The sequence below is a fragment of the Elephas maximus genome, chromosome 9 (genome assembly GCF_024166365.1).
Source record: "Elephas maximus indicus isolate mEleMax1 chromosome 9, mEleMax1 primary haplotype, whole genome shotgun sequence".
In the NCBI taxonomy this organism is placed as follows: Eukaryota; Metazoa; Chordata; class Mammalia; order Proboscidea; family Elephantidae; genus Elephas; species Elephas maximus.
The window spans coordinates 101,145,858-101,171,009 of record NC_064827.1 but is presented as its reverse complement, the minus strand read 5'-3'; the positions used below and the strand labels follow the sequence as shown (position 1 = coordinate 101,171,009).

Below are 25,152 nucleotides of genomic sequence, written 5' to 3'. Positions count from 1 at the left end.
CATAATTTTGAGTCATTTATTTAAAAGTGATTTTAAATGTGAATTTCTGTTTTATAGAGCAAGATGGGGAAGGCATTGTGGAAACTTTAAAAACCTATGAAGGTAAAATCCAGGAGCTGGAAAAAGATCTTTATTTCTATAAGAAAACCAGCAGGGATCTTAAGAAGAAACTGAAGGAACTGATAGGGGAAGCGATTCGGCGGCAGCTGGCACCATCAGAACGTAAGACACTTAGTGTGGCTCGTCATGCTGACCCGGTTTCCCTAGAATGGGAGATAGCTAATGGAATACCTAATTTGCTATTCCACCTACGTACATATTCAATAGTTTTATTCTGGCTATAAAAAGTAATATACAGTCATTATAGAAAATTTTGAAAATACAGAAAAAAAGGCAAGGAAAAAAATCACCCATAATCCTATCCACAATTAGCATTTTAGCATAATTCTTTTCAGTGTTTTCCCCATGCTTTAAAAAATATATAGTTGCAATCATGTTAGGGATATAACTTGTATTATATCCTACCTCAAAATGCTACTCTAATATAATGACCTTAAACAAGGTTTATTTGAATAACAAAATTTAAATATAGCAAATTCTGAGTTTGCTAAAATAGCTTATATGCATAAATCATCAGTATCCTAGCTAATATGTAACGTATTCTTGGTTATTCAGTTAATCGGTTTTTTATGTAATCCTTTCATTTTCTCCCTACCAGATTTGTATTTATCTTCTTTGAATATTTCTAGCATTTTCAAATCGCAGAAAAATCTTTTGGCTGCATTGTCTTGGTCGCTTCTTGGTCATGTCCTTGTTGCTTCTGTTTTCTAACACATTTTGTGAGGATTAAATCAGTCAGTATTGACCTGCGGTCTGTCTACTTTTTTAAATATTTAAAACCCTATCCTGGAATCAGTTTAAATCATAAAAACTATATGTGAGTTTACTAGAGACAGGAGATCTGAGTTAGAATCCCAACTTCTTTTATTCATCTTTCTCTAGTCTGTTTCTTCAGTTGTAAAATGGGGAAGTACAGTACCATCTACCAGGAAGGTCTGCGTGTGGAATAAATGAAATAATATAGTTAAAAACATCCAGCACAGAGCCTAGAAATTCACTAAATATTTGATGAATGATTGAATTTTAAATTATATATTAACACTTCTTTTTTAAATGTACAACCTCTGTACTTCCAAAAATATCTCTGCAGCTTATAAAAAAAACATGCAATAATTAAAACAGATAAAGAAATAAATCCAAGAGCAGTTGGGAGTATGTAGCAAGGTGTATATAAGTTTTTGTGTGAGAGACTGACTTGATTTGTAAACTTTTACTTAAAGCACAATAAAAATTAGAAAATAAATAAATAAATCCAAAAGAGATAAATGAGGTAATATAAAGTGCCCATATAGAGCATAGTAGGAACTCAGTAAATTATATCTACTTTTATTACACAGAGGAAAATATATCAGAACCTTAGATTAGTAAAGTTAAATGTGGACCTGAGCTTCCTAGCAGTCACAACAAAAAGGGAAACAAAAGATTGATTATATGCATTTTCTCTGATAAAAAAGTATGTCAGTTTTTTGTTACATTTTATCTTTTACAACTGAGTGCCATCTGTTGATGGACAACATAAATATAATTTATTAGACTTATTGATGTCACACATTTGGAGTTAGTGCTTCCTGTGGCCACATACCACCTACCTACTTAGATGAAAGTCACTTCCATTCTCTTAGCTGCTTTCCATTACTTAAGGCACCCTATAGGACAGAGCAGAACTGCCCCATAGGGCTTCCAAGGAGTGCTGGTGGATTTGAACTGCTGACCTTTTTTTGGTTAGCAACTGAACTTTTAACCACTGTGTCACCAGGGCCAGAATAAATTGTAGTGGTTCAGGTCCATGACTTTTAAAGGAGTATTGTCAGATTGTCTTCCCTGGATAGGAGAGCAACTCTTCAGCCATAACTAGGGCTCAAATTTGCTTAGTCCGTTTTATCCTATATGACTGTAATGTTGGGATCTCACAGGAGTTTTTCCCTAATATCACTGAAAAGCACTTCCATGACTCTGATTTAATTAACACCAGGAAAAATTCATGCCCTTGCTAGTTTGCACCCCAATTTTTTAGGTTTATTAATATTTCGGTTGCTTTTGAATGGCCTTAATGAAGACCAGTCTTTCTACAGTTTTTTTTTTTTTTGCCATTTTTTGTTGGGGGTGTTCTCCATCACTTAAAGCAAATAAATGAGAATAGAATCTAATGGTTCAGGTTCATGATTTTTGAGGAGAAAGAATTCTTAGATTTTGTGACTGAATAATATAACAGTTACTATTCTAGCAGAATTACTATTACTATTAGGATGATCTATTATCTAGTAGTAGAATTACTGTTACTAGTAGAATAGTAATAATTAAGGCCCATAATTAGTTTAAAATCTGTCTTATGATAAAAGATGCCTAGTTAAATATATTTATGTAAAGTACATATACTCATAGCTGAAAAATCCTTTAAATCCTTAAAAACAATTTTCTTATTTTTAAGATGACCAAGAAAAAGCCCAGGGACCTGTACTAATATTCTGCACTATGAATATAGTTAGACGTAGAGCCAGAATTAGAATTTAAATCTACAAACACAAAACTAGTAGTGTTTTTTCTCATTAAACAATACTGCCTTTCCATATTCTGATCTCCTACCTTCCTTTTATTTCCCTTCCCACTATCGCAGGTTCCAGTTACATCTGAGGACCAGACCAGGTCCTTTTAAACTGCTCTGCATCTCTGTACAGGATGTTTCTTTTGTCTGCCCTCTGCCTCCTCTCCTTTCCTACCGGGCGTACTCTTTTCATCCTATATGAATCAGGCCAGAGGTTTCCTCCTCCCCAGGTGCCTGGGCACTTGCTACATTTGTTTGTTTATAGCACGTGTCACATGGTCCTGGGCTGTTAGCCTCCCTGATTGCGTCTAGATTGTGATGCCCGTTATGTTCCTCTTCAGACAACAGATGCAAGACTAGTCTGCACATTTGTTGTTGTTGTTTACATGAAATGTGTATGTGCATACACACATATAAAACAGATTTAATACAAATATAAAAAAGAGGCCATGAACCTCCTTTATGCATACTATCTGAACTATTAAGTGATATAGAATGTAATTTAATTTTAACTTAAAAGTCTATAGTTAATTAGCTAGGAGTTCTTAATAGGGGCTCCTTCACAAAAGCTGCCGCAGTTTTCTGGGGGAAAATGGGAAGGAAGAGATCAGCAGGACAGTTGTTTAACTCAGCCCTTATAGGCCCAAGTACCTTTCACCATGAGGAGGGAGAAATCTCAGAAGCTGCCCATGTGGTGCAGGCAGAGGCCCCTTCAGCACAGTTCTGTTTGACTTCCTGAAGTTCACCAGCTAGAACAGAGATCCCTGGAAGAGGGAAACTTTCTCTATTTGAAGAACCTAAGTGGGCTCATACTCCATGGATGTGAGCCTCTCCAAAGAGCCCATGTCTGCTCTTTCACATCTGACCTTTAGAAAGTAAGATGCCTGGCTCCCCTTCCCCAGGCACTGTGACTTGGCGTCAAGAGTTTTAAAAGCTTCCAGGTGACTCTAATTAATGTGCAGCAAAGTTGGGGAGCCGTTGTCTATGGCCAACTTAGTGAGTGTCAGCTGTAGTTCCATGTGAGGATCTGTGTCATTTGCTAGTCCAGGTTTTTATTTTTGAGAGAATTCAAAACACTAGAAAAACGGTTTTGTTTTAGGGCTAGAGGTCATAAACTAAAATGCCTAAAGGAGCTGGGAAAGCAGTCAGCTGTTCGAGTGGGCAGTGGCTGTTCTGCTGTAGCTGCTGGTTGCCATGCAGGAATGGGGGCCCAGTACTGTTGGCTCATCTGGTTTTTCTAGAAGAGCCAGAAATACATTTTCTTATATGAATCTTTCCAATTTTTAAATTTTGGGTCAAATAATTAACATTGTAAAACAAGGCTGTGGACCAGATTTGGCTGGGTCTGCCAATGTGCAATCTCTGTTTTAAATTCTGCAGTCTTTGCAGAACTAGCAGTTTACTCAGCACATGGCAACATGTTAAAGTTAGCATTTTTCATCTTATTAGGCCTAGTACCTGTATGGACTTTCACTTAAGCAAGCTTTTGTCCTTGATATTTAGATGATTCTATTACATGAGGACCCCAAGCTTTGATCTCTTCACACTAATCACTCAGTGAAGGGGTATATGCTCTCACCTCCATTTGGATGGTGGAAGTTGTGGCGCACACCCTGGTGTGCATTAGGACAGCAGAACCTTGCTGTCATGCCGGGAGTGCCACTCAAGACCAGGTTTTGACTCCTGTTCTGCCAAGTCCCACAAGGTTCCCTGGAGACGAGAGGAGCAGCGCTGGCTTCGCTCGGCCAGGATTTGAAATGTGATTTACCGGTGGCAAACCCAGGACAGGTGTGGAAAGGCACCCCTTTGTTTCCAGGGAGTACCAAAATCCCTAGAAGACTTTTTCACCTTTGTCCATGAATTAAAGTTCTGAATTATTCACAGGCAAGATGCCTAAAAGTGAAATTAGAATAATTCATATTCACACTTCTCTTGGCCTAAAAGAAATCATTTAACAAAAGAAGATAAAAGACATCATTTATCTTGAGGGATAATAATGAAGTTATATTAGAGTATTATGGTTAAAATACCTAATTTTGAGGAAAGAATTGCTAATATTTTTGTTTTTTGTGTTATTTTTAGATCATGATGCTGGAGATGGAGTCCTGAACCCAGAAGAAGCAGGCATGCTTTTGGAAGAATTAAAATGGACATCCGGAACTGAAAATATGAAATTAAGTGGAAAAGAAAAAGAAATAGACAGTTCAGCAAGCAGTTTAAGGACACAACCAAATCCTCAGAAGCTTTGGGAAGAGGGCTCAGAATTCCCTCCAATTCATAGCTCTCTAGCACCCACTAGTGGGCATTTGTTAAGCAATGACGATAAAATAGAAATAGATGAAAATCAGTTTACAAAATCTCACTGTCGACCATCACCCCAAATTCAGTCAGTGGGAAATGTGGGACAACTTCATGGAGTCACGCCTGTAAAGTTGTGTCGCAAAGAGTTACGTCAGATTTCTGCCTTGGAACTCTCCTTACGCCGCTCCAGTCTGGGAGCTGGGGTTGGATCGATGACTGCTGATTCCCTTGAACTATCTAGGAAACCGAGTGACTTAAAAACTTAAGTACTTAATAACAGCATTTCTAACTTGGTAAATATGTAAAAAGATTCCTTTTTCTAATCTGTTAAAAATTAAAGCTTAAGCTGACTGGTTCTTCCCTCAGGATAAAGAAAGGAAGGAAGGAACCCCCTAAGCCTTTTGCATACTGTAGATGTGTTCGTCTTCCATGGTGTATTTGGGGAGTTTTTGTTTATATTTCCATAATAACTAAAGGAACGCCTTTTCCAATAATTGATAACATTTAAATGTTTCCATTTATAAGATTGATTAAAATTTTTTTTCAGGCGTTACTTGAAGAACAGAGCTGCTAAGAGTAGAATAATCCATCAAATGTATAGTTACATTACTCTTACTCTCAAATATATTTTTGTTATTTTTTACAAGGAGATAACCAACTACTGCTGTATCAGGGAGAGTCACCGGCTGCATGTCCTTTGGCACAGCTGAAAATCTGTGCCCAAATGCAGTCTGTGGGCTAAGGCAACTCGCTAGGTTTTTGGATTAAGGTTAATTTAAGTTCTTCGGAGCCCACAGAAGTTGTGTGCCCAGTCTTTTTAAACCTGGTATTTGCCTTTTTTCAAGAATTACTTTTTATTTATGTTATACTGTTTGCTTGCTAATATTATGGAATATAAGTTTTCATCTCTCCTGCCCTACCTACTCAACATATCTATTATGCTACTAAAATTGAGGGAAATGGATGCGATTCAGTGGAACAGGGAAATAATTTTAGAATAACATTAAAGCAGTCTAACAGTTCAAGGAATGAACGCTGGTGGTGACATGATTTGGTTACGTGGAGTACACCCGTGGAGCTTGAAATCTAGCTAGAGGGTCTTTAGCTAATAAGTGGATGGATTAAAATCTGAGATTTTCCTCTACAGCCTGCTTAGTCACTGTGGTCCCTTTGCAAACAGGCAGGCTGAACTACTTTGGAGCTGTAAATATGTGATGGAATTTTTGCTAAAATTTTCCTTGAAGTTTTTTTTTTAATCTAAATCTTATTATATAATGCACATGTTAGTTTGGAATTAAGAACTGAACATTGATTTGCTCACCAAATACAATTTGTGCTTTTTCTTCTTATTTTTTGATCACAGGTAACATCCTATTATAATGACCTTCAAAACTGAGGTATTACTTGGTTATTTTTCCACACTTTCACTTGTAAACCAAAGCTGAGTTTCTTAAACTAATTAACGTGTGGGTGCGGGAGTAACAAAGCCACTCTGATCAATGGATACCTACTCAACCAGTCACCCGCTTCCTTGCCGAATGCCTATTTTCTTATCTAATGCCGCTCCTGGATTTTTCTTTTGCCCTTTCCTCTACTGCTGTTGACCCTGACTGTCTTACCTAAGACCCAAACTATCGCCCTGTGCTCAGACTTAAGGCTTCCTTTTTATAACTTCTAGCCCCTGAGGAGTAGGGTTCTCACCTCACTGCTAAAACCTAGTTCTTATAGGAAAACAAAATAAATGAACTTCTAAATTGGTGAATAGTTTTTGTGTCTATTAAGCATGGTACTAAAATTCATTTAAATTGTCATTTAAATGGGTTTAAATTATGGACTTACCTGGGAACTGAACCACACTTTGTAACACTGGCCTAATAAAAAACTGTTTCCTAAGTTTCAAACAAGTAATTTGAAAACTCACTTGGAAATTTTACTTTTAATAGGAACTCTTTGAGGTCAGATACTGGTTTTCAGCTAGTTTTCCTCTTTCCGCTTTTGACCTTTGGTTTGTATGATATATGATATATACGTATATGTTTATATATACATCATAGCAAAAGGCCAGTGCTTTCAACAAAGTACAGCAATTATTAATAAATACACATTTATTAATGAAGGTTCTATTTGTAAATTGCTTCTAAGCGTAAGTAATATGCTATGCCTTGATTAGAAAATATTCATAAAAGAATCTATTCTGACACTGGAATCCTGTTTGCCCAGGAAATTGACAAATAATTGTTTTACTTGTAGAAATATAAACACATTTACTAAAAACCAATTCACTAACAAAACAAAATTTATATCAAACCAACAATGATCACATTTAATAAATATGAACTGGGTTTTAAATAGCAAAGGTACTATTTCTTCTTCCTTTTGGTTGAATATATATATATCCTTCATAGGCTAAGATTTCATACACATATGCAAACACATGCAATATAAATAATGTGCTGAATCACATATTGTAAAAGGGCATTCTGGTTTAGTCAGTGCCCTCACAAAGGTAAGAACAGGATACCTCCCCCAAGGCAAGTCAAATTATTTCTTTACGTATACTAATTATAGATTTTATTCTTTTTCACATGCTGTCCTTACTTAGTCTAAACATTTTGTCACTGTGTTTGCTTTTTTGCATGTATATAAAATGTTTTGTACTTTTCTTTTTTTGTTTATGATGTTTTTTCTCTCCACCTATAACAGCATTTGAAAGGAAAAATACTTGCTTCTGTAAAGTACTGCTTCCCTCCAGAACTCTAGAGTGTTACAGACAACAGAGCTGTAGAATTCTGTAGGTATGGGAATCACAGGTGGTGAGAACGTTAACGAAGGTGCTTTTATGCTTAAATATTTTTCTTTTGTTAATGTATTTTTTGGGGTTCCCTCAGTTCTTCATATCTTCACAAACTCAGAGTCAAAGCAATCAGCAAAAATACATATGATCTTCAGTAATGTGGACTTTATTGCCACTAGTCATTGCCTTGTTTTCTATAAGTCCGGGTCGATAAAGGGATGAATGTTTGAGAATGGGTGTCTTAGAAGGAAAAAAAGAAGGTCTTCTACTAAGTCGTACAATGAATTAAATTACACTGTAGTCAAACCCTTAGTGGGGGTTCAGTTCTATAGTAAACACAAAGTAAAACTTACCCTTGAAATGTTTTTAAATTGTCCATAAAAGTACAGATGATGCAGTAGCTTTTACTTGGGGGTTATGTTGTCTGAAAAATTAATGTAACTTTAGAGTCATGGTGCTACAAGATGCTTACACCATGGGAGGCCTGGGGGAACAGAGAGCTACTGTTCAGCAGATTCGTGTCTCCGTTTTCTTTCTTTATCCTTTCTTTGCTCCTACTACCCTGGGGGAGTATAGCCAAATTCTTATACATTATATTCAAGTATGACATGTTTCTACCCTTTTAGTTATTTTCTTAAGCACATATACGTCACTTTTTAAAACACTGGTGGTACCAGTATCTGAAAGTTCAAGTAGAAGGTCACTGATGTCCACAATTCCTCTCTCATTTCCACTAGATTTAAAAAATATGTATTATGTATATTTACATTTAAAGTTGTAACAGGCTGTAGGCTGCCTTAGTAATGATAACACATTCTTCTACATTTATGTTTATAAAAACTGAAAATAAAGGTGAGGATGAAATAATTTTGCAATAATTATCTCAAATGCATTGGGTATGTAGTCTTTTTGAGCTCACATGGGCAGAAGTATACAAAGGATGGGGTGGTGGGAGCCCCTGCCCAATAGGAAGGACTGTTTTATCACAACCATTGTTTAGCATTGCTGCTGCTAATAAAAGTCAGACTAACTTATTGTGGGTTTGGTCATTTTTAAATTCTCTACAGTCAGTGCACACCTCATTGCCTGCACCAGGTGTGGACTGCTCCCATTCCTTGCTTTTGGAATGCATTACATATGGGATACCAATTCTGGAATGGTATTTGATTTGTATAATGGCCTCCATGTTGATTCTAACATGACCCCAATGTGGAGGTATTTGGAATAAGGGAAATTATAAAAAGAAAACTCAGGAAAACTTGACGATGTTGTAATCTTGGCTTTTGATATTTTGCATAGTTCTCATTTTCCCCTTTTTATATTTTTTTCTTCTAGAATTTTCCTCAGTGAAGAAACAGAATTGCCACTATTTGAAATGTTAGCAGTATAATTTGATTGAACCCAAAGATATTGAATTAGATTTACACATTATAATCTACTGGGTATAACACACAGCTCTACTGAGTAATCTCTACAGTACTTTAAGAGAAAAATATAACAATCTCACAGACTTTGTTACAATGAGCAAGATCCCCATATGCCCAAGGAACATAACTATACACAACAGAGAAGAGCAGAGAACTATTTAAACATTTAAAACATTTTATACTTATGATTCTTGGAAATTTAAAACTCCATTTAGCATTTATATTTGTGTTAATTAAAGCAGAACAAAAGAAACGTATTTTTAAAGCTATATTTGGATAAACCCGTTGTCATCAAGTCAATTCCAACTCAAATCGACCCTATGAGTCAGAATTGACTCGATGGCCATGGTTTTATGCAAATGTAGTTTTAAAATACATTTCTTTTGTTCTATTGTGTAATTATTGTTTCAAACTTGTTACAGTATGTACAAAGCAAGGTGTAATTTTCGAGTCTAAAGTAGTAAATAGTAATAGAATTTATTTGATTCAAGGCATTTCATTTTTAAAAGAACCACTTTTGGACACCCATCCCCAAATTACAAACAATTATAGACATGGGCTTACTTACCCTCCCCAAAATGTTCCAGGATTCAAAATAGCTCTGATAAGACAGGTGATTCAGGAAGGCAGGCGGGGGAGGGAGGAAGAGAAAAAGGTTTATTTGAAAACATTCCAAAGACCAGCAAAGAATTTTCAAAATTATTTTGAGAGAATAGATTTTATTTCTCTGGCAAAAAAAGAGAAACTTAACTTTAACCTTTGGCTACCTCTAAACCCTAATGAATAGTATCAAACTTGGCAACGGAAAATATACATCCCAGTTTTTGTACTGGTTCCTTTTTCTACAATTACTGTTAGTAAAGGATTATATAAAAATGCCATACTAGGCAGAACTGGAGTGGAAATTGTGGAGCCATTCAGTAGAGAATTACAAGAAACAGTAGTTTTAAACAAATCCCAACTTCCTAACAACACAAATGGAAGACAGCAGTTAAGACTATACCAAATAGAAGAACCATAAATGGGATGCCAAAACAAATACACAAAAAATGAGCAAACATTGTGGCCAAAACTGACAGGACTAGTCTTTATAACACCATGCTATCTCAAACCTTTTGCTTAGTTTTTCTCTGCTAAAATATTCCTGAAAATTTCTACTGAAAAACCTCTGGATAAAAGACTCCCATTCATGATTACAAACCAGCAATTATTGGTCCTCCTTGACAGGATGAATTGACGTTACTCATTTTGGTTCATGGCCTGCAGTGGCATTTCACTATTCTACCACGTAGGGGTGAAAGGAGTGAGAGGCATTTACCTGTATTCGAATGATTTACAATTTTGATAATTTGTAAGTGTTAAAATTATCAACATTTTTGTTACTTTCTAGCATGACTGTCTTTTCTTGATGGAAAGAGTGGGAATGGGCAAAGTATTTTTATACTGAAGGGCCAAACCCTTTTTGAAATTCCCATCACCTGGGGGTTGGACAGCATCTGAATCGTTCGGTTGGCTAGGCCCATCTGTTTCACTGGACATTTTCCAGCTAGCACAAGGTGTCACTGGACATGAGTGGAATAACCAAGGTTAATATCTTATTAATGGAGTACATCAAATAAAGGTATTTTCTGAAATACCCAACAGACTAAAACAGCAATGTCTGAATCACTCTCTTGCATTTTAAATCAAAATAATATTTTTCAAATACATCTCAAGGTTTTTTTTTTAACAAATTAATCAGGAAGAAACTGTGGTTTTTACTATACGGTAAACGGCCTGTTGCTTTATTGAATAAACACATGCATTTTGAAAACAAAAGCATCATATATCTTTAAGATGAATTCATTATAAAGTAGATTTTTCATAGAGTTGGTGGCCAAAATGGGATGACTCTGTGGCACAAATATGTGTGCTTATTTTATATATATCATAAATTAAAAAATTAATTCTCAGTTTTAGTTATATATGCTAGGAACAGTAAAAGTAACATTCTCTGGGAAGTTTCATGAGAATTTTATTCTCAGTGTTTTAAAGACTTAGGGAATCATTCTTTTTAGGCATTCTTAAGAAGTGTTTCATGACTAGTCCTTTGATGTATGAATAAAGTAACTATGTTGTTATTGGGTTTCTGGCTACCAATTTTTGGCTATTTTTACTTCTTTCTTTAGTAAGAATTACATTTATGAGTTACTGATGAAATGTGGGTAGAAAACAACTTTTCTTAAAACTGAGAATGGTTTCCATTTGGCAATCACAAAAATATTTCAAACTCAATTTTTTCCCCAAGGAAACTATGTAAAATAATAATTTTTGGTACTGTAGTCCTGGTGGCGCACTGGTTAAGAGCTTGGCTGCTAACCAAAGGGTTGGCAGTTCAAATCCACCAGCCGCTCCTTGGAAACCATATGGGGCAGTTCTGCTGTGTCCTATAGGGTCACTGTAAGTTGGAATCGACTCAACAGCAGCAGTATAGGTAGATCAAATTAACAGCAAAGTCAGTCTTCACTTGGCATTTGATACTCTTAACCACCATATACAAGAAGCCTATTAGAACTAAATCCGACATTACCATGGTGGCGTCTCCTTCATAAGCATTAAAGGGAAGCTCGTTTCCCCTAGTTTGTAAATATCTGCCAACATTAAGGTGGTGGTTGTTAGTGCCCTGCTCATGGAGATACCACACGCAACGGAATGAAACTGCCCAGTCCTGCATCATCCTCATGATCAGTTGCAGACTGGTCCATTGTGATCCATAGGGTTTTCATTGGCTGAATTTTGGAAGGAGACCACCAGGCTTTTCTTCCTAGTATGTCTTAGACTGGAAGCTCCACAGAAACCTGTTCATCATAGCAACACACAAGCTTCCACTGACAGAGGGGTGAGATATACTTTTGTCTCTTTTAGATCGAAGTACCCTGAACTGAGCAGGCAAGTAACCAAAGAGAAGGCCAAGACTCTAAGTGTCACGGAACTTACAATCAGAAGAATTCTAGTGGATTGTGAACAAATAAATCAGGAAGAGAACATAGTAATACACGCTTTTTCTGAGTTACCTTCAGTAGCACTAATGTCCTCTTAATAAGGTTTATTACAAAGTTAAGTATTTCCCATAAGAAGAGAAATTAGGTGCAGTGACCTGATTGTGTGAGTTCAGTTGGCCAAGCCACAGCAAAGCGAACACCCTTCAGGACCAGGGCCAACAGCCACAGCACAGCGAGCACCCTTCAGGACCAGGGCCAACAGCCACGGCACAGCGAGCACCCTTCAGGACCAGGGCCAATATCCTGGGGTTTACCTATAGGGTTGCTATGAGTCAGAGTCGACTCGACGACACTGGGTTAGTTCTTTCATACGGGAAAGTCTAATCCTCTTTTAAAGGGTGAGCTGGTAGCTAAAGTTACCTATCTTCTGAAAACATCACAAGAATGGCATGTATAGATGACAGGTAAAATTTGTAGATTTTAGATTTATAGGCGTTTTTCCCATATTGTCTATTAATCTTTTATTATATATCATTAAGCTTCTATAAGTACCATACCAGATGGCTGATCTTAAAATTTATGCATAGTACAGTGGAACTCTCAAACGTGTGTGGATTTTGTACTATTGTTAAATTAGATATGCTTATTAAACATTTTCTCTGATTTCATTAAAATATTTTTAACATTCCTACTGTATGCCATGCATTTTTATAAGCATTGAAATAGAGGTGAGAACTAAAAGCTCTATCCCTCAAGGAACCTAAATTCTAGTGATAAGTACTAGGGTAAAAATAAAAGAGGGTAAGGGGCTAGAGAATCAGGGGATCCTTTCTTAGATGGAAATACACTTATGATCTAGGTGTGCGTGCACACACACACACACACACACACACACACACACAAAGCTGTGTAACCTAGATGCAAACTCACTATCCAAAAATCGCATTTCAGTTGACCAATTTACATGCCCAAAAGGGGAAAGTATCCTACTTCGTATCTGAACACAGAAATCACATCCAACTAGTTTTGATCTGAGGAGAGCGCCAATTAATATTGCCGAGCCCATCTAATCCCTTTATAAACAGGAAACTGCTCTAGATTTACTACTTTGATCTATACTATTGCTTAGAATTTGTTCCTAGTCCATTTCTCTTTATTTTTTTACTGAAACATTAATTCACATAAAATTCAGCATTTTAAAGTGTACAATTAGTGTACTCAGAATTTTAGTACATTCACTATGTTGTAAAACCATCGCCACTAATTCCAGAACATCTCCATCTCTCAAAAAGAGAAACCCCAAACTGTTAGCAGTGGGGCCCAATTTCCCCCTTCCTCTATCCTCCAGGGAAACTCTGGTGGCGTAGTGGTTAAGTACTACAGCTGCTAACCAAAGGGTCGGCAGTTCGAATCCGCCAGGCGCTCCTTGGAAACTCTAAGGGGCAGTTCTACCCTGTCCTATAGGGTCGCTATGAGTCGGAATCGACTCGACGGCACTGGGTTTGGTTTTTTGGTTTTCTATCCCCCAGCAGTCACTGATCAACTTTCTGTCTCTTTGGATTTGCCTATCTTGGATATGTCATTGAAATGGTATCAATATATGGCCTTGTGTGTTTGATTTCTTTCACTTGTATAATGTCTCACGGTTCATTCATATTGTAGCATGTAACAGTACTATGCTTTCCTAAAATTTTTTTATAATTTATTTTATTTTTGCTGTTGAGAATATACACCAATTCAGTAATTTCCACATGTACAATTCAGTGACATTCCTAAGTTTTGTTTGTATCTTTCAGTGGTGACCTCGTTTCCTGTTTGCGTTACCTTTATGGGCTTACACCTTTTTTATTTTTTCACTGTCATCTTAATGAGGTTTCTGGATTAAGTGGAGAAAAATTATGTGCTCAGTGTATACTATGTTTAACCAGAAGTCTCCTTACCATTAGGTCTTAACATGTATATGTGTAATGAACATATTTTATAAGAAAAATACAAGTATAGTTACAGGCAGTTACATAAGAAGCTAATCTAAGTAAAATAATAAAATAACTATACTGCCGTTGTTGTTAGTTGGTGTCAAATTGGCTTCAATTCACGGTAACTCCATGTACAACAGAATGACTCATTGCCTGGTCCTGCCCCTCTTCACGATGATTGGTATATGCAAGTCCATTGTTTCAGCTGCTGTGTATTCTGAGTACCTTCCAACCTAGGGGGCTCATCTTCCAGCAATGTATCGGACAATGTTCTGTTGTGATCCACAGGGTTTTCAATGGCTGATTTTCAGAAGTAAATTACCAGGTTTTCCTTCCTAGTCTGTCTTAGTCTGGAAGCTCTGCTGAAATCCTTCCATCATGGGTTGTCTTAGGCTGGGTTCTCTCTCTTTCTCTCTCTATACATACACACATATATACGGAGCCCTGATGGTGTAATGGTTAAGAACTTGGCTGCCAACCAACAGGTCGGCAGTTTAAGTCCAATAGTCGCTTCTTGGAAATGACTATGTGGCAGTTCTACTCTGTCCTATAAGGTTGCAATTAGTCAGAATCAACTCGATGGCAAAGGCTGTGTGTGTATATACACATATATATACACACACACGTATGTATGCATATGATGTACATACCTCTACATGTATGTATATGAATATACACACTCATAGATGGAGAGATTTATTTCAAGGAAATGGCTCATGCAATCGTGGAGGCTGGCAAATCCCAAGTCCATGGGTCAAACATCAGGCTGGAGGCTTCTCCTGACTCACATGGTTGCAAGGGCTGCTGAACCCAAAATTGGCAGGTCAGATGGCAAGCTGCTCGCTCATGGAGCTTTGGAAGCTGGCGAATCCCAAAATCTGCAGGTCAGAGGCAGGCTGCTGGCTCACGTGTCAAGAACTGGAGGTCAGAGGATGACAAGTCAGACGCAGGACAGAGAGAGGGTAAGCTTTGCCAGAACGTCCATATATATTGGGTTCAGGCCATAGCCCCCAAGGAAATGCCCCTTTCCACTGAATTGTCTGCTCACATCAGATCACAAAAGAGAGGATGATTATATAATATCTGCCAAACCACTGAGAATCATGCCCTAGCCAGGCTGAGGCATAACCTTAACCATCACATGGGTGAACCTGCTGGCATTTGAGATACTGGTGGCAGAGCTTCCAGCATCGTAGCAACATGCAAACTATTACACTATGACAAACTGACAGACAGATGGTGGAGAATAACTATACCTGATATTTATTGTTTGAATGATTGCTTCTTGGCCTATGTACAGATTTTGCATGGGCACAATTAAGTGTTCTACAATTCCCATTCTTTGCAATGTTATCCATAATTTGTTATGATCCACACAGTTTAATGACTACATAGTCAATAAAACACAGGTAAACACTTTTCTGGTATTCTCTGCTTCCAGCCAACATTCATTTGACATCAGCAACAATATCCCCCATTCCACATTCTCTTCTGAATCTAGCTTGAATTTCTGGCAGTTCCCTGTTAATGTACTGCTGCAACTGTTTTTGAATTATCTTTGGCAAAATTTTACTCGTGTGTGATATTAATTAAATTCAATAATTTCCACATTCTGCTGGATCGTCTTTCTTTGGAAGGAGTACATATATGGACCTCTTCCAGTCAGTTGGCCGTCTTCCAAATTTCTTGGCATAGATGAGTGAGCATTTCCAGCATTGCATCCATTTGTTGAAACATCTCAATTGGTATTCTATGAATTCATGGAGCTTTGTATTTTACAAATGCCTTCAGTCATACTTGAACTTCTTCCTTCAGTACCATCAGTTCTTGATCATATGCTACCTCCTGAAATGGTTGAACATCAACCAATTCTTCTTAGTACAATAACTCTTATTCCTTCCATCTCCATTTGATGCTTCCTGCATCATTCAATATTTTGTCCATGTTATTGTGCCATCGAGTCAGTTCTGACTCATAGTGACCCCATGTACAACAGAACAAAACACTGCAGTCTTGCACCATGCTCACAATCATTGCTATGTTTGAGCCCATTGTTGCAGCCATTGTGTCAATCCATTTTGTTGAGGGTCTTCCTCTTTTTTGCTGACTCTCTAACAAACATGATGTCCATCTCCCGGGACTGGTCCCTACCACAGAATCCTTCAACATTGCAACTCAAGGCTTGAATTTTTTCTTCAGTTCTTTCAGCTGGAGAAATGCCAATAGTGTACTTTCCTTTTGGTTTTTTAACTCCAGATCTTTGTACATTTCATTATATAATACTTTACTCTGTCTTCTCGAGCTGCCTTTTGTTCAGCTCTTCCTGTTTAGCTCTTTTATTTCGTCATTTCTTCTGTTTGCTTTAGCTACTCTATGTTCAAGAGCGAGTTTCAAAGCCTCTTCTGACATCCATTTTGGTGTCTTCTTTCTTTCCTGTCTTTTTAATGACCTTTTGCTTTCTTCGTGCCTGATGTCCTTGATGTCACCCTACAAGTCGTCTAGTCTTCAGTCATTACTGTTCAATGAGTCCAGTCTCTCCTTGAGATGGTCTCTAAGTTCAAGTGGGATATACTTAGGGTCGTATATTGGAAAAGGTAAGCGTCAGTGTTGTATCCTTTCACCGTATTTACTCAGTCTGTATGCTAAGCAAACAATTCAAGAAGCTGGACTATATGAAGAAGAATGAGGGATCAGGATTGGAGGAAGACTCATTAATAACCCGAAATATGCAGATGACACAGCCTTGCTTGCTGAAAGCAAAGAGGACTTGAAGCACTTACTAGTGAAGATCAAAGACTACAGTCTTCAGTATGAATTATACCTCAACATACAACAAAAATCCTCACAACTGGACCAATAAGCAACATCATGGTAAATGGAGAAAATACTGAAGTTGTCAAGAAATTTCATTTTACTTGGATCCACTTCCAATGCCCATGGAAGCAGCAGTCAAGAAATCAAACTGATGCCATCAACTAATAGGTTCTCGTCAAGCAGGCTAGCAAATGGAAGTCAGCCAGACAGAGGGTTGGAAGAACAGAAAGGTTTATTCGCAGTTTGCAAACTGGGAGACAGGCAGGGTCTCATGACCTAAGGCTGCCAGTTCCCTGAACCAGGGCAGATTTGTTCCTTTTATAGGGAGTGACATACATATGCATGAACAGTGAGGGGAGGATTTTCAGTCTTGTGATGCATGTGCAGTCCACATAATTTTAGTGAATGAGTTTTTGCGCACGGCTCTAAAAATACTGCCCACAGCCCTAAAAAACTGGTGACAGCTCGCCACTGGTACCCAGGAAGGTCATATAGCGGGTAGACCTGCAGTCAGTGAGCCTGTGCCTCGGCCTCCTGCCAGCAGAACAGAAGAAACCTGGGGATTCCACCAATCATGGTGAAGTGCTGTAAGAGTTGTAACAAAAATGTAGCAAGAGTAGACTTTTCTGAAAAACAACTATTATGGGATGCTTAATAACCCTTTCATGACTGCCTGCTTCAAAACAATGTATTGCATTGAGCAAATCCGCTGCAAAAAACTTCTTTAAATTGAAGAGCAAAGATGTCATTCTGAGGACTAAGGTTCACCTTACCCAAGCCATGGTATCTTCAATTGCCTCACGTGCATGCAAAAGCTGGACAATGAATAAGGAAGACCAAAGAAAAATTCATGCTTTTGAATTATGGTGTTGGTGAAGAATACTGAATACATCATGAACTGCCATAAGAATGAACAAGTCTGTCTGGAAGAAGTATAGCCAGAATGCTCCTTAGAAGCAAGGATGGCAAGACTTCATCTCACACACTTTGGATATGTTATTAGGACAGATCAGTCCCTGGAGAAGGACATCATGCTTGGTAAAGTAGAGCATCAGCGAAAAAGAGGAAGACCCTCAACGAGATGGACTGACAGTTGCTGGATCAATGGGCTCAAGCATAACAATGGTTGTGAAGATGGCGCACAAGCGGGCAGTGTTTCTTTCTGTTGTACATAGGGTCGCTATGAGTTGGAACCGACCTGACGGCACCCAGTAACAACAACAAATAAGCAAATGAAAGAAGCAGAGATGGGGAAAAGAAATGCCAAGTCATATGAAGATCTCCCAGGAGCAGAAGCTCAGAAGAGACAAGAATCTTCCTCCAGAGCCAACATAGAGAGAAGGCCTTCCCTGTAAGCACCCTGAATTTGGACCTGTAGCTTCCTAAACTGTGAGAAAATCAATTTGTTTGTTAAAGCCAACCACATGTGGTGTTGCTGTTATAGCGGCATGAGGTAACTAAGATACTTGGTAATACAGAGGGTCAGCAAAAAATAGGAAGACTCTGAATAAGATGGACTGACACAGAGGCTACAACAATGGGCTCAAACAAAGCAACAATTGTGAGGATGGTATAGGTCTGGGCAGTGTTTCATTCTGTTGTACATAGAGTTGCCATAAGTTGAAACCAACTCAATGGCACCTAACAACACCACAAACATTTATTGATTGCTTACATGTCCCAGACGATCTTTTAAACGATTATATATATATTACATGTATTACCCTCACAATAGCCTCTGACATGGGTGATATGATTCAACCCCTGGCAGTCTAACTCCAGAGCCCCTGTGCTGTATAACCTGGTACTGAATTTTCTAGACTACAGGTAATCTTGTTATTTTCAATTTGTTAGGTCTCTAGTTAATCCCTATGTATTATTAACTGAAGCTATACCCGAGGTTTTTAATGTGGATTTTGACCATTTGCTGTGCATTATTTGATATGACATAGCTAGCATCACTGTTGATGTATCTATCTGAAGTACATGGTGGAGGAAGAAACAAGCAGATAGTCTATGACAAATTTTCAAGCACAAGTCATTTAAGCTGGGAAGCTTGGTGTGTCTTTGTTTCATAATATAGACAGATGTGCATTTCCTCTGAAAGGAAGTAGTCACCAAGTATAATTTGAGAGGTCAAAGAGAAATAATTAGAAATATTATACTTGTAACATAAAACTTAAAAGTACCTGTTTAAATGAAACTTGTTACCTGCACAAGCTTAACACATTAAACCACTAATAGCCTTGAACACCCTTATTCAAAGAATTCAACCTCTCAGTCTTTGAAGATTTGAATACCAGGTTCTCTCCAACACTATTATCACTCCCTGGATATTTCCTTATGTAACTGCGTAGATTTTCCTTTCATAACATACGCTGATTCTCAGTTCTTTGACTTCCTCTCTTCAAGTGACCTTGTACCCTCTGACCCTCTGCTACCTTCTCTCATGATCGTACCCTACACCTTGATATTAAGGAGGAGTCCCTGGGTGGTGCAAATAGTTAACTCACATGGCTGCTAGCTGAAAGGTGAGGGAGGGGGTTGAGTCCACTCAGAGGCACCTCAGAAGAAAGGCCTGGCAATCTATTTCCAAAAATCAGTCATTGAAAAGTCCATGGATCACAGTTCTCCTCTGAGACACATGAGGTCACCATGAGTTGGAATCAACTCCATGGCAACTGGTTTGGTTGATATTACTGATAACTACAGCCTCTCTTAATTTCAATTTCAAGCTTCTACTCCCCAGCCCCAGTGTCCTATTTTTCCAGTTCATTCCCTACAGTCCCTGAACTCCCATAGTTCTTCAATCTGATCAGAATCACCACTCCATTCACCCTACTATCTTTTCATTCTTCTCCACCCTCTTCACAGCCTTACTTCTTTACAGGTCCAAAATTATAATGCCTCCTTTGCTTATATCCTCAACTAGTTTGCCCCTCTCTCCTGACACATACTTCCCTGACCAAACCCTAGTCCCAGCTGATCCAAAACTACCTATTTAGCACCTGCACAGAAGCAACTAAATATGGCTGAAGAAAAATGTACAACCGTATTGACTAATCTCACTATAAATTCATGACCACTAACTCGATAAACCCTTAGCAAATCCAAAATACCAAAGCCATTGGAGTTGAGTCAGACTCGTAGTGACTCTGTAAGACAGAGTAGAACTGCCCTACAGAGTTTCCAAGGAGCAGCTGGTGGATTCAAGCTGCCAAATTTTGGTTAGCAGCTGAGCTCTTAACCACTATGTCACCAGGGATCAAGGGCCTTAGTAGCTGCCTGGAAATTGTACTATGTTTCCCTAGTCCATTCACTCTCCCATACTCATAAACTACTATTTCACCTCTCTTCCTCCCCCATCATCACTTTTGGTTAATAATTACATTAGCTAAAGTAGGTTAAAGTGCTATAACAAATAGAACCCAAAATGTTATGACTCCAACTCAACAGTAACTTGTATCTTACTCACATAATAATCCAGAGTGGGTGTTCCAGGACAGTCAGGAGGCTCTCTTTCACTGAGGCACCTTCTGTTTTGTGGATCTGCCATCCCAGGAGCTTGTAGTCATCAGCATTATAAAAGCAGGGTTGCTATGTCCAGTGTCTACCTGGCAGAAATGGAAATGACATGAAGGAAGCACACATACTCTCTTCAAGTAAAGGCCTTGGCCTGGAAGTGGTAGAGATCATTTCTGCTCATATTTTATTGGTAATACCTTATGAATTGATTGTATCTAACTGTAACAGAGGCTAAGAAAAGTACTCTGTGTGTCCAGGATGAAGAGGAGAATAAATTGTGATGGGCAATCATCAGTCTGCCAAAATGATCTTGCTTCTTATTTCAGTGAGAAAATATAAGCAATTAGAAAATAACTTCTGTTATGACAGAGGGGAAGAGTGGGAAGAAAAATACTAACTAGATAGTAGATAAGTGGTAACTCTGGTGAAGACAGTACACAGTAGTGGGGAAGGTAGTACAACTTGACCAAGGCAAAGTTGTAAAAGCTACACAGACATTCAGACTCCCTCAGGGACCAAGTTACTGGGCTAAGGGCTGGGGACCATGGTCGTAGGGGTCATCTAACTCAACTGGCATAACACAGTTTATAAAGAAAATGTTCTACATCTGACTGTGGTGAGTAGTGTCTGGGGTCTTTTTAAAAGCCTGTGAACGGCCACCTAAGATACATCTACTGGTCCCATCCTGGTTGAAACAAACGAGAATGAAGAAAACCAAAGACACAAGGGAAAGATTAGTCCAAAGGACTAATGGACCACAACTACCATAGCCTCTATCAGACTAAGCCCAGTATGACTAGATGGTACCTGGCTACCACCACTGACTGCTCTGACGGGGATCACCATAGAAGGTCCCAGATAGAGCTGGAGAAAAATATAGAACAAAATTCAAATCCACACACACAAAAAAGATCAGACTAACTGGTCTGACACAGACTGGAGAAATCCCAAGAGTATGGCTCCCAGACACCCTTTTAACGCAGTACTGAAGTCACTCTTGAAGTTCACCCTTTAGCCAAAGATTGTTGTTGGTGTTGTTAGGTGCCATCAAGTTTGTTCCAACTCATAGTGACCCTGTAGGACAGAGCAGAACTGCCCCATAGGGTTTCTAAGGAGTAGCTGGTGGATTTGAACTGCCGACCTTTTGTTAGCAGCCAAGTTCTTAACCACTATGCCACCAAGGCTCCCAGCCAAAGATTAGACAGGTCTATAAAACAAACAATAACACATGTGAAAGACGTGGTTTGCAAGACCCATACCTCACACCATGGACAAAAACTAACTCAAAATGAATCAAAGACCTAAACATAAAATCTAAAATGATAAAGAACATGGAAGAAAAAAATAGGGACATTAGGAGCTCTAATACACAGCATAAATAGTATATAAACCATTACTAATTCTCATAAAAAGACCAGACTTAATGGTGTGACTAAGACTAGAAGAATCCCAGTGGTCATGGTCCCCAAACCTTCTGTTGGCCCAAGACAGGAACCATTCCCGAAGCCAACTCATCAGACATGGATTGGACTGGACAATGGGTTGGAAAGAGATGCTGATGAGGAGTGAACTACTTGCATCAGGTAGACACTTGAGACTACATCGGCATCTCCTGTCTGGAAGGGAGATGGGAGGGTAGAGAGGGTTAGAAACTGACAAAACGGTCATGAAAGGAGAGACTGGAAGGAGGGAGCGGGCTGACGCATTAGGGGGAGAGTAAGTGGGAGTATGTAGTAAGGTGTATATAAGTTCATATGTGAGAGACTGACTTGATTTGTAAACTTTCACTTAAAGCACAATAAAAATTAATAAAAAAAAAAGAAATTGACTTAAGACACACACACACACACACAAAATTACTAACAACCCACAAATACCAGAAGAGAAACTAGATAACTGGGAGCTCCTAAAAATCAAACATCATGCTCATCCAAAGACTTCACCAAAAGAGGAAAAACGTTATCTACAGGCTGGGAAAAAGTTTTTAGCTATGACATTTCCAATCAGCATCTGATCTCTAAAATCTACATGATACTGCAAAAACTCAACAACAAAAAAGGAGATAACCCCCATTAAAAAAACAGGCAAAGGATATGAACAGGCACTTCACTGAAGAAGACATTCAGGTAGCTAACAGATACATGAGGAAGTGCTCATGATCCTTAGCCGTCAGAGAAACACAAACCAAAACTAGAACGAGATTCCATCTCACTCCAACAAGGCTGGCATTAACCCAAAAAACACAAAATAATAAATGTTGGACTCTTCAGACAGGGATTGGACTGGACTATAAGATAGAAAATGATACTGGTGAGGAGTGAGCTTCTTGGATCAAGTAGACAAATGAGACTGTGTGGGCATCTCCCGCCTGGAGGGGAGATGAGAAGGCAGAGGGGGACAGAAGCTGGCTGAATGGACAGGCAAATACAGGGTGGAGAGGAGTGTGCTGTCACATTAGAGGAAGAGCAACTAGGCGTATATAAAAAAAAAAAAATTTTTTTTTATATATAGCAAGGTGTATATAAATTTTGTACAAGAGACTGACTTGATTTGTAAACCTTCACTTAAAGCACAATAAAAAAAAAGTGCTTCATAGTTCAATCACGTATATGAGACTACATGGACACACTGGCCCCAAAAAACAAAGACTTGAAAGCAGGAAGGGACAAGAAAAGTGGATGAATGGAAACGGAGAACCTAGGGTGGAAGAGCGGAGTGTTGACACATCGTGCGGCTGGCGACCCATACCACAAAACAATTTGTGTATTAGCTGTTTAATGAAAAACTAATTTGCTCTGTAAACTTCTACCTGAAGTATAAAAAAGAAAAAGAAAACTTCTACTTTCTTCCACCAGCAAATCCACCAACCATATCTCCCATATATCTGGGAATTGGAGGGATTAGAGATCTACGCTGTCCCTCGTCACAAGGGGGCAGTCTCCAAGCTTTCAATTAGAGCAACATTGTCATTAATACCATCCCACCTAATCACAAAATCCAAAAACATCTTACATCCTTGCGTTTTCCAACCTCTGTGGTTTTGGATATTGTTGGCCAATACCTCCTTCTGCCCTGCCTTTGCAAAATTCCCATTTACCTTGCTTTGGCAATTCTGCATCACGCTGGTTCCCCTCCCATCTCTCTCATCCCTTCTTTTTTTTCTATTTATTTATTTTTTCATCACCCTCCCCCCCCCCTTTTTTTTTTTGCTGGCTTCTCTCACTTAGATCAGAAGAACGTCTCAAACTTTAACATGACAAAAATCACCTGGGGTTCTTGTTACGTTAAAGATGTTGATTTGACTGATGTGTAGTGAGGCCAGGAAACCCCGGTGGTGTAGTGGTTAAGTGCTACAGCTGCCAGCCAAAGGGTCGGCAGTTCAAATCCACCAGGAGCTCCTTGGAAACTCTATGGTGCAGTTCTACCCTGACCTATAGAATTGCTATTAGTTGGAATCAACTCAGTGGCACTGGGTTTGGTTATTTTGGTAGTGAGGCCTGAGAGTCGGCCTTTCAAACAAACTCCCTAATGCTGCCAATGCTGCTGGTCCGTGGACCACACTTTGAGTAGCAAGTAACTAAGAAGTTCTACAAGGTTCTGCCCTTTGTTTTCTTCTTTTCTCTCAGTTATAACACTGCTAGGCTGATAATTTCCCAATCTACTTTCTAGTTCAAACCTCTTCCTCATATTTCAAAACTTTTATTTCTAATTTTTAGTGGCTACTTCTATTTGACTGTCTTGCCAACTCTTCACACCCTTCAAAATGTCCAAATCTAAACTGATGGTCTCTCAAAAAGCAGCTCCTTTGTCTAACTTTTCTATTTCTTATAATGGTCTACAAATTCAATCTTTCTCTCTGACTCTCCCCACAAAATAAATTGCCAAATTCTGTATTCTGTTTCCACATCATCTCTCAACCACGCTCTTTTAATCCCTCCTGCCTGCCTCCAGTTTAGACTCACCATTTTTTCTGGCGTACTGCAAGTCTGTCTGGCAGTTTTCCCACCTCTAATTTTTGTATTCCATCACGCAGAGGTCAATAGTACAAACACAAAGCCTTGCTTTTTTCCTTAAAAACTTTTAAACCACAAAAACTCAAAATATGAAATTAAACACAAATTCTTGCAGTTGGCATCCAAGGCCCTGTTATCCTTTGACTCTGCTACTTCTCAACATGCCTAGAGACTTGCCATTTGCTCTTTTCTGAATACAACTTTCATCAATCTGTCTTCATGTATTTTTTCATGCTATCCGCTCTTGAGGAAACCCTGGTAGCGTAGTGGTTAAGTTCTACAGCTGCTAACCAAAGGGTCGGCAGTTTGAATCCACCAGGCACTCCTTGGGAACTCTATGGGCCAATTCTACTCTGTCCTATAGGGTCGCTAGGAGTTGGAATCAACTATGAGTTGGAATCAGCTCGACAGCACTGGGTGGGATCCTCTCTTGAAGGAGCCCTGGTGATGCTGTGGTTAAGTGCTGGGAGGCTAACTGAAAGGTCAGCAGTTCAAACCCACCAGCTGCTCCATAGGAGAAAGATGTGGCAGTTTGCTTCCATAAAGATTACAGCCTTGGAAACTCTATGGGGCAGTTTTATCTCTTGCTATAGGGTGCTGAGTAGGAATAGACCCCAAAGCAGTGGGTTAGATTCCCTTTTGAGTCCCTGGGTGGTGCA

The 25,152-nt window shown here is 38.7% G+C and overlaps 1 protein-coding gene and 1 long non-coding RNA gene across 3 annotated transcripts in view; one reads left to right on the top strand and one right to left on the bottom strand.

The window, feature by feature from the left end:
• KIF27 (kinesin family member 27) overlaps positions 1-9,054 on the top strand; it is a 78,199-nt gene extending 69,145 nt beyond the window's left edge. Inside the window, exons 17-18 of the mRNA XM_049896406.1 lie at positions 58-222; positions 4,745-9,054. Of these exons, the coding sequence (XP_049752363.1) occupies positions 58-222; positions 4,745-5,229 (650 nt within the window). The 3' untranslated portion in view covers positions 5,230-9,054. The remainder of the gene's footprint in view (positions 1-57; positions 223-4,744) is intronic.
• Positions 1-25,152, bottom strand: part of LOC126083068 (uncharacterized) — a 35,249-nt gene that overhangs the window by 9,042 nt on the left and 1,055 nt on the right. For both annotated transcript variants that reach the window (XR_007518719.1, XR_007518718.1), the window contains exons 2-3: positions 20,431-20,569; positions 9,753-9,785 (exon numbers count right to left, since the gene is read on the bottom strand). This is a non-coding gene — a long non-coding RNA (uncharacterized LOC126083068). The remainder of the gene's footprint in view (positions 1-9,752; positions 9,786-20,430; positions 20,570-25,152) is intronic.